The following is a 10,533-nucleotide window of genomic DNA, read 5'->3' on the forward strand; positions in this document are numbered from 1 at the left end:
GCTTAATCAATGTACAGCTCAGTACAAAGTTCAGGCCTGGGACTGAACAGAGACTCCTTGTGTTGGGGCTTTGCATCAATGGTCTCCTTCTGGCTCTGTCAGATACTTTGTCTGACTCTGTGTCAGACACTGGTGGTCTCGCCGCACAGCTGACTGAGATGGATAGCTCAGTCACAAGCCATCTGGGACCCTTCCTGTCAAGTGCTGCTTGGGAGGTAGAGACAAGCTCAGCAGATCTTTAGAGTCTGTGGATTCGTGTCTTAAGGATTAAGCAAGCTCCTTTGTTTTGTGTTTTGATGTTTGATGTTAGCTAAGACGTTCAAGGACTACTTGCCATATCCAATCCTCCCACTCTTCCCCTTTTCAGTCATCTGATCATAGCAAACAATTCCCTGCAAGAACAAGGCTTGGCAATGCAAAACCTGAACCCCCCTCAGGATTCAACCCCAGGCTTTAAGTATGACCCTGCTGAGGGTATCTTGTTGCCCTCAGCTTCTCTGCTTGTTGCCTAGAGAGGAGGCAATTTGCATTTCAGAAACGCACAGCAGGTATCCAGCTCCCAGACCTGCCTCACTCAGGGCAAGCCGAGGGAGAGAACTGAACAGATAAAGCCTATGAGGGTCGTGTGGTGCTGAGGGGGAAGAGGGCAAGGGAGCGCTCTGGAGGAGAATTCGGATTCCCAGTCATACCCTCATCAGTGAAAACATGTAAGAGATCATGGACTACAGAACTCCTTGAGGGCAGGTGAAGAAGGGATCCAAATGAGGCATTGTTTTTCATTTCAAGGCCATGTACAGAAGCTGAAGGGAAAATAGGTTTCATCACTGAGAAGGGCTCAGTGATGAAGTGAAACAGAATTAGAACAGCTTTGAAGGGTGCTGAGAGGAAGAGGGAAAAAAAAAAGCCCATTATTTTGAAACGGTTTATTGTCCTTATGCTGAATCTCTTTGGGAAGGGCTTCGTGTTTCAAAGGCTTATTCAGATGCTAGCAGGGACATCTCCCCTTTGAAATAGTGAGAGCCACTATATTGAGGTGCTGGGCATCTGTGTGCAAGAGAAAGGGATTTACGAGGAGACAAGGTTGTTGGGCAAGTGGCGAGGGCTGTGCACTAAGGGGAATGCTGTTTGGGTAGGTACAAGCTGGGGTACTTCCTGAAAAATAATTCCACCTTTTGGTGGAATGACTTTTTGGCTTCTGTAGGGACAATAGCAAGGACTTGGGATTTTTGTTTCATTTCTGAGAAACTGGTGGAATGAGCTGTGGTTGTTTTTGTATTTGACATGGAAAATCCACCTAGGCTGGAGGACAAGTAAAATAAGAGCAATTATAAAATGTCTGGTCTCAGAAGAATCAGAAGAATGGAAATTGAGCAAAGAAATACTGTTTTGACAGACTATTTAGAGTCCTTCTCAAAATCATTAGTTTTTGTAAACTCCAATTTCAAGAGCTCATTCATTTCAGCAAAGTGCCATCTCCCTTTGTGGTGTAAATGATAGAAATAAATAAAATGCCCCAAGAACACTGACGTGTCCTCCAAGAGTTGAAGACCGTAAATGACAGTGCATGATTTTTCCAGTAGTAAATGAGCAAGAAAAGGATAAAGCAACCAAAATAATCCTTTTTCACATCTTCTATTTAAGACAAAGGAGAGGGAAAGAAAAGTTCAATTTTCATCAAACCCTTTGTAGGTAAGTACTAAGTGACTTGCTAAAGGTCCCAAACCCTGACAAAAGAGCCAAAATTAGGACTTGCATTTCCCGAATTTCCGTTCAGAGCTCTAAATTCTGTAGGGAAACAACAGGGAGTGAGTTCCCAAAAGTAATCTCAGCCAATGCTGGCTTTTCCTGAAATCCCATCTCCATATGCAGACTGATGACAGCTCTAATTCCTGTGTTCACCTTCCCCTCCTCTCTCTTCTTTCCCCTCTGCCATATATCCTTGCTCACACTGACAACACCTGTCCCTCCTTCTCCTTTGCTACTAGGTGGGCTCCTTCTTCATGATTAACCTGTGCCTGGTGGTCATTGCCACGCAGTTCTCGGAGACCAAGCAGCGGGAGCACCAGCTGATGCAGGAGCAGCGGGCCCGGTACCTCTCCTCCAGCACTGTCGCCAGCTACATGGAGCCGGGAGACTGCTACGAGGAGATCTTCCAATACGTCTGCCACATCGTGCGCAAAGCCAAGCGCCGCACCCTTGGGCTGTACAACAGCATACAAAGCCGGCGCCAGGGCCACGTGGAGCCGAGCAATGCCAAGCTAGGCATGAACAGGAAAAGCCAGAGGCACTACAGTAAGGATTGTATGGGTAAATCTGGAAGTGCTGGTAGTGGAAATGTGAGCTTAACTGGGAGCATCTCCATGTGCTAGCTTGCCAAAGGAGCTCTACCTGCAAAGCACAGAGTTAGAATTAACATTGGCCATAGAACATGGAGCTATGGCCAGTGCACCAGGTGGAGGGGACCAGCATAAGTGGGAATGGAAACTAGGGTGACTAACAGGCAACCCAGATCTGAAAACAAATTGTGACAATATTAAAAACACTGATTGAGTCTTGGAAAGGACTTGAGGTCTGGTATAGTAGGGGAGTGATGGAAGTTTGGGAAAGAGATGTATTAGGGAAATATGAGGCAGTGGGACTAAGGATTGGGCTAGGTGATACAGCTGGTCCCCCACAACTCTGCTCCCAAAATGAGTCGCTATGGGACCTCAGGAGAGAAGCAAAATGAATAGAACTGCAATAGGGTGTCCCCAGAGCCAAGAGAGAAGAGCAATACTGAAGAAGTCAGTTTGATGTGCAAGGGCAATGGAGACAATTTCTCTTGATGGGAACACATCCTGTTGTGTAAAATTAGACATGAGGTACCATTTAAATTGGATTCCTGGCCTGAAAAGTGACTGTAAAAATGGAATTATAGAGTTAGTATTAACTGCCTGCTGATGCCTTTCATAAGAAATGCTCTCAGTTAACAAGTAAAAAGACAGATTTTCCTTCAGCTAGTCTTGCATACTCAGTTTTTCATTTTCTTTACTTACTGAGAAGGTTTCTGCAGTTCTCATGCACTGTGTTAATTAATTAATTGATTCATTCCCACAAGTGTCCATTTGATCTTCCAGGTGCGACTGGAGATTTGAGGAACTTGGTTTTCTCACTGAAGTCAGCAGATCATTCTGTTTCAGAGTGCATGGACTATCAGGAAGAACTGCTCTTGTGTTACCTCTTCTGTCTTCTAGAGATGCTTTGCTAATGTAGCATCTCTAATTTAGAGAGTTCAGCTCAGTGTCTGGGTTCTTGGACCCGCCTTGTATCTGTTCAGGCCAGAGGCAGCCCTCATGATCATTTTTCCCTCAGTTCACACTTAATACAAGTGACTGAGTCCCAAGCTATGATTTCTGCATCAGACAAAACAGTTCTTCCTCTGATGGACATGAACCCCCGCTGAGCCTAATCACTGGCAGATGAACAGTACCATGCCTTCTGGTGACACAGCCAGTCAGTGTAAAGCACCCAACGGCAATGGCTTTTATTGCTGCCCTTGAGATGATTTGCCAGTGTTTAATCATCCTTACAGCTAAAAAGCCCTGTTACAGTGTCTAAAATCCCAAAAGTCAAACAGGTGCCCAGCTTGAATGCCTTTTTTTTTTTTTTTTTTTTTTTTTTTTGAGGAAACAGTGCTTTCTCTTTTAAGCACAATCATTTCTCTCCCCAGGGCTTTGCCAACAGCACAACTCTCTTGACTGCCCTCCTCAGGGCTTGGTCCAGCCCATTGCTGTGACAGCAACCTCTGATCCCACCAACTGTCCCCGATGCCACAGGGGGGAACATGACGCATCCCGAAGACTCTCTGTCCTGGGCAGCGCTGATTCAGACCAGGAGGATGGAGGAGCCAGTGAAGAGGAGGGAGAGGGCAGCAGAGGGGACCAGGGTGCCTCAGCACCGGAGAAGGAGGAGGAGGAGGTGGAAGAAGGTGGACGGCTGAAGCTCTGCAGTGACATGTGGCGGGAAGTGAGGGTCAAGCTTCGAGGGATTGTGGACAGCAAGTACTTCAACCGTGGGATCATGATCGCGATCCTCGTGAACACCATCAGCATGGGCATTGAGCACCACGAGCAGGTAAGACACACAGGGTGGGAGGTAGGGAACGGAGAGTTGTGCTCAGGGATACGGCCTGGCTAAGCAGCAGGTGCAACCCGCTGGAGGCAGAGATTGAGCAATTTGGACCCCAGGCCATAGCACAGATGGTCCCAGCATGGCTTTGAGAAAGCCTCAGGATATTGCAGGGTCATTTTTTCCCTATCCCTGCACTTAATCACTTTTTCTGCCTCCAAGTATTTTCCACTCAGTTCCCTTCAGTCCCTCTTTTTCCTCATCCATTCTCACTTTCGTTCCTCTTTTTCTTTTCTACTCTATCTTCTCTCTCCATCTGCTTCTCTCTTCTTCACCCTCGCCTCTTCCATCTTCCTCATCTCTCTCATTTCTCTCTTCATTAGCTTACTGAATCCTTAGTCTATTTGGTTAATTTAATGTGCCCTCTGGGGATGTCACAGGCACTTCACCAGCATCTCAATTCAAATCCATCAGCTTGCTAGCCTTTCCAGCTTAATTAAGAGATGCCTGAGCACAGTCTATCTGCACAAGAAGGCTAGGAAAGGCACCACCTCCCACCTCCAGTCATTTTTGGGGGCTCAGATGGCTTGAGCCTTTCCTTTGCCCTGACAGCAAGAAGTGATAGATATAGGTCAAGGCATAGACAGCAGGTGTGGGCACAGGTTTGCCTTTCGTGCCAATAGTTTTCAGGCAGCTCTGAGTCAGCAGCACACTTTATCCTAATGACAGACTTGTGAGATGGAGAAGGATTGTGTGCCCTTATTTTACAGCTGGGAAACAGAGGCTATGTCTACTCTGTGATGTGCAGAGCAGTCTTGAGAGGGTATTAAATATGTCCGTGACCTTGCATCTGCATTGCTGTCTGGTAGCTCTGTTGCACTTTGGGTTAAAGGAATCTATGCTTCAAATTCACACCACCAATCTGAACGTGGCCATGATTCACCCCACGTATCTGTCAAGATCACAAAAATAGGGGATTGGTCCACAGCTGAGATGCTGTCTGCATCAGGGAGCTTTGGAGCCAAGTCCAATTCTGGCCCTGAATAGTCTCAGGTAGCAATGACACAGGTAGTGAGACTGGTTTAAGCAGGCACTCAGACTTGCCCTGTGCTGTACCATGATGGAGATATCCTGAAACCCAGAGCACCTTAATTTCCCTGTTTGAGGCTGAGCCAGTATTTGAAGCCCCAGATGTCTGGATGCCACCCATATATCAAGCATTAGACCATTTTTCAAAATCCAGCTGATTTCTGATATGAGGAGGGATATTCTGATATGAGGGAACCTTAATTTGATCCCAGAATGCAAAACTGCTCTGTATGCTTCAGTACCAGAAAAATACTGGCAGGAGCTCAGAGGAGAGGAGAATGAAGAAGAGGCTGGAGGGGTTGACTCATGAAAACAGATAAAAAAGAGCGATGTATTTATCACGTAGCAGAAAGATGACTAAGGGTTGAAGCCCAGGACAATGTGAAAACTGCCCACTGATGCAAGCACCAAGCAGGGAGAGGCATTGTTCATTTTGGCTTATTGGAGACTGCGTGAATTAAGAGTTTAACAGAAGAGTATTTGAGCTGGAGGTAGCGAATTCACTCTCTGGCTATTGTGTATGTGAATTTAAGCCCTTCTGGGCTGCCTCTGCTGTGTTTGCACAGCCCTCAGCAGAGCAGGATCTGCCTGCAGCCTCAGGGTTTCTAGTAGCAGGTTATTAATGACACATCCTTAAAGTTATGCTATCACTTTTTATCCATAAGTACCTAGGAAAAGCTCACAGCCCTGTGGGCTGTTCCTACTAGAAAAAAAGATGTTGACCAAATTGATCATAACTGGAAAATGTTGTGCAGCCTGTTTATTTAAAATGTGTGCTGAGCCCTCTTTACCTGGCACAAGAAAATAAAAAATAAATAAAAAAGTAGTTCATAACATTAATTCCAAGCATTTTTTTGGTCTGTAGCTAACTCAAAACCACAGAGGCATATGTGTGCACTTCTCTTTGCTTTTTGATTTTTTCTCAAGCCCTGCTACTGTTATATCTCAGACTGGTGCTTCACTGTCCACTTTTCTCTCCTTCCTTTCTCTTTTTCCTGATACATTTCCATCTAGAAATACAAATTTTCATAGAATAATGTCTAGGAAACCCTTCTGCCCCCAGAGATCTGGGATTTGCAGGGTGACACCATCCTGTGACTGAAGTAGTTCCTGTTGTTTCTGCTGCTTCATCGTGTGAATCTCTTCCAGTTGAGAGCTAACAGGAATGGAGACCCCTTGAGCTTTGATTTTCTGGGACATGAGAGATCACAATCCCAGCCTCTCACCGGGACATATCTGTCTGGGCAGGAGTGTGTATGAAGGCATTGCAGGTTTGAGCGGTCCTGTGAGCAGCTCACAGCACGTCCATCAGCTCTGTGCTGTTCCACTTCCTCACGGACTATATGGATGAGAGGTGGCCCACAGACCAATGCACCCAGCAACCACCAGGGTAATGGGGGAGAGAGACTGCAGGAGCTGGGCACAGGGCTTAGGCTGAGAAACAGAGGAATCTTAAGGACAGAGGCAGTGTGCAAGTCTAGCCTTCAATTCCTGAGCCTTGACCAGCGGAAAGAAAAACATAAATTTAAATGATCTGTGTGTTGAGTGAGGGGGGGGTTGGACCAGATTCTGTTACAATTCACATTTTTAATATTCACAATGGTTTTTGTTTGTTTTCCTTCCAGGAAACTTAACCTCAGCAATTCAAACCATTTTACCTGCATCCAAATCACCTTTAAATTTTGTCACATCCATCAGGTTCTTTCTCCTGTCCTGTTTGTGTGGCCAAGGCACCTTCCCATCTCCTTACACATTTCTTGTGAGGGAAATCAACTCATTTTGGGACAAACTGTCTGCTCTGAGTCATTTTTAATCCTTAAGCTTATCACAAGTTATCACTTGTAAATAGATAAGTTCATACAAATCCATCATTGCATTATACCACGCAATACCCTCAGTATTAGGTCTTCAGATATTGCTGGGACATTGCACAAGCTGAAATCCATCATTTCAAGCTTTGTCCTGCTTGAAATAGTTTTTGCAGTTTTTCAGATCTGCCTCTGCTTGGAAGTGCTTATTTTTAAAATCCAGTGTAGAAAATCAAGATATTAAATGCTTGTGGCTGTCCAGAAGGATCCTTTAAAGAAGCTTATTTTTTTGATATTCACAGAGGATCTGGTGCTGTTTGCTTTTTTTCCCCTCATCAGCATGAGGATGAAAGGCTGGTCCCAGCTGAATGTCCCAGGCTGCCTTTCTCATTTTCTTCAAATGGTCTGTTGGACTTGCACATCTTTGCCTTTAGTAGCCAGGAAGACAAATACAGAGTACCTTGGTTTCCCTCCTATAGGATCTACTTCCCACATTTCTTTGTGCATCAGATCAATACTTTATGAGGTGTGGATCAGGAGATGATCACGTCTCCCAGCTAGACCAGTCCTGTGAATCGGCACCTTCATATCCGTTAGCCTGCATGATTTCCCTTTATACCAGCATTTATTGGATCCACTAGTTCATATTTTACAGTTATTGCTTCTCTTTTTGCTATTTGCTGCTTGTCAGAAACATTCAGCAAGTGTCCAAGCCAGCTCATCATACTGACATTTAGTAAATGATGGAACAGTCTCCCCAGGGTGGTGGATGAAACAACATCACTTAAGTCTTGTAAAACTAGGGAATAACAAAACATTATGAAATCCTGCATCGGTTGTGGTGACTAGAGAAAGTAAAAGCTAGCTGGTACGTTCCATGGCTGATTTCCGTGACTTTTCTGATTATTGTCAAGTAACTTTGAAATGATGTATAAAAATGGACAGGCTGGAGAGGCCTCTGTATGGAATTTTTCGGTCATGCTTTCAAGGGCAGTGATGTGCAGGTGGAATTTGGTAGGGCTGGTCTACATAGATTACATCAATCATAGATTATATCAATCACTCTTCAGCTTCTAGACAGCTGCCAATTTAGTCCTGGTCAGAAGAAACTCCTCCTGCAGTGGCTTCATGGTGGTCTGCATATTCCTAACTTTTCTGATAGTGTGGGAGTTTCTGGTTGCTGTCAGATAATGAGCTAATTACATTTTCAGTCTAATCTGAGATAAGAATTCTAATGTTAATTAGTAAGAAACTGAAAAGGGGAAAAAAAAAGAAGGCTGAGCCGCTGCTCTTTACTGCCCCAGTTCTGGTTTCTGATCACTGGTCTGGAGCCCTGAAGGCTTGAATCATGCAAATACTCCCAGTGTTTGATCCGCACTGATAGGGATGAAGGATTTAGCACCATGGGGAGCTGAATTAGGTAGCTGTGTGGATTTGGAAAGAGGCAGAACAGGCAAACCAGTTTGGTTAAAACACTGGTTCTGGGCATGCTTTACCCCCTGGACCCTCTCCCCTTCAGGCCACCATCCTCAGCCCAATCCTTATCTCCCATAGTTCTGTTTGAGTTTCTCTCTCCATGTGATGGCTAAACCAATCTATCCTGGCTTGGCAATATGAACACACTTAACTTTTGGGGAGATTTCTAGTGTTCCCTGGTTTTGCTTGGACCAAAATAGCCTTGAGTTGAGGCCTTTCCTTGTGGAGACTTCAATTTTATGGTTTCTAGATAAACACAGGTGGTCTGGGTGGAGGAATAACCATTTTACACTGGATGCTTGGGTGCTGTCTGTAGGAACCTGGGCATCTGTCACAACTCTGAGGTGACACATCCGTTGTGTTGGGAATCCCTTGTGCCAGTAGGAAGAAAAGGGGAAAAGCTCTTTTCCCCCATTCACTTGCCCTCTTCATTAAGTTCACATTTCTCTGGCCTGAGTCCCCTACACCAGCCATGTTCACTGTCAATCTTGGGCCCCTCCAGCTGGCTCTCTCCTCTTTTTCTCTTCTTTTTCCTGGGTACATTCCTTCTGTCTTGCTCTTCCCTCCCCAGCTAGCACTTCTTTTTTACTCAGTATTTAAACATCTCTCCTTCTCTATTTCTTTTGGGTGCCAGTGAGTTCATTTTGCTATTTTTTTTTTTCTGCTTTTGTTTATTTGTCTTGTTTCTTCTTGCTGCTTTTCTCTCTGCTCATGTCTCCTTTCTTTCCCTACCCAGTCCTTCCTGCCCCTCTCTCTAGGAAGGATGCTTTGCTGGGTCTGATTGATGGCCCATTAGAAAAAGATTAACAGGTGGAAGCTTGACTAGAGTAACAGATGTCAGGGAGAGAAGGAGAGACAGGGGAACAGGTGACCTTTTCCATAAGTGAGATGCAAGCATGGCTTTTCAAACATCAATTGCTCCCTATGACAGCACAAGAGAGAAAGCGTGGACAGCAGAGAGGAGGATAATCCACCATCATAGCCTGCTACTTTTTTACATTCCTCATTCTCACTGACATAATCATTTGATTCAAGCTGAAATTGGCATCTCTGTTTAGCATATGGACCTCATGTTTCCGGCTGGTGTCATTAGTGCCTGGCTCTCAGTGAAGTGATCTTCATTTCTCCCTTCCTGTGTGCACTTGCTCATTCTTTCCCTCTCTTCACTCTAATCTCCCCTCCTCTCCCCTTCATTTTCAGGATGGTTTTGTTATTCAAATGTAATTATGGATATAAATTGAGCCATCTCCACTTTTTTTTTTTATTATTTTCAAGAAATTGACTACTTCAATAAAAACCTGCACCAAGGAGTGCAAGAAATTAGCAAAAGACATGGGAAGTTACAACATGAACTGTGAGAGGAGCAGTTTCCAGTCCATTTATTCATCTGGGAGGAGGACAGCCAGATTTGGACCCCAGAATAGGGGTTAAAGCAGTTTCCAGCTTTAGGGGGAAGTTCAGACCCAGAACCAGAAGGTGATGCTTAAGAGAGTGACCTGGTATCCAGGCATAGCTCACAGCAATGTGAAGGAAGAGGGGAGTCTTTGGCCACCTTTTTAGCATGGATAAGCAAACAGTGAGAGTACTACTGCCTGCCACTACAGGGCCTGGGTCAGACTCACCTTGAAGGCTTGGAGCTGAGGCTCAGTGGCACAGTAAGTTAACATCAAATAGATAACCTTATCTGATGTGTGACATACTTGTCCCATGGAAAACTGGGACAGTGGAGCCCTGAGGAAGTGCCTTGGATCTGCTGTGTACTGTCCCTTGGGTTGGAAAGGTGACATACCCTTCATTGGGAACAGGTTCCTAGCCGCTACTGCTTGGGAAGGTGATGACCAACAATGTGCTGCAGCTAGATGAATCACTGTAACAGTCTCGTGTGGTCTGAAGGCTGTGGGTTGCACAGCCTGGCCCCAGGATGCAACCCACTATACTGGGAGGAGGTTTTTCTCTCATTTAGAGAAAATTTAATACCTGGCCATTGCATGATGGTCTCCATGGGCTTTACATGTGTGTGTCTGAGTATGTGTAAGCATGGGCAAGCTTGCAC

At 45.2% G+C, this 10,533-nt stretch overlaps 1 protein-coding gene across 1 annotated transcript in view; it reads left to right on the forward strand.

Annotated features, from left to right (window-relative positions):
- Positions 1 to 10,533, forward strand: part of CACNA1I (calcium voltage-gated channel subunit alpha1 I) — a gene marked incomplete at both ends in the record, with an annotated part of 145,697 nt that overhangs the window by 101,286 nt on the left and 33,878 nt on the right. Inside the window, 2 exons of the mRNA XM_084306524.1 lie at positions 1,986 to 2,292; positions 3,710 to 4,113. Coding sequence (XP_084162650.1) covers positions 1,986 to 2,292; positions 3,710 to 4,113 — 711 coding nt within the window. The remainder of the gene's footprint in view (positions 1 to 1,985; positions 2,293 to 3,709; positions 4,114 to 10,533) is intronic.

The sequence above is a fragment of the Netta rufina genome, assembly GCF_964035555.1.
Source record: "Netta rufina genome assembly, chromosome: 1".
Lineage (NCBI taxonomy): Eukaryota > Metazoa > Chordata > Aves > Anseriformes > Anatidae > Netta > Netta rufina.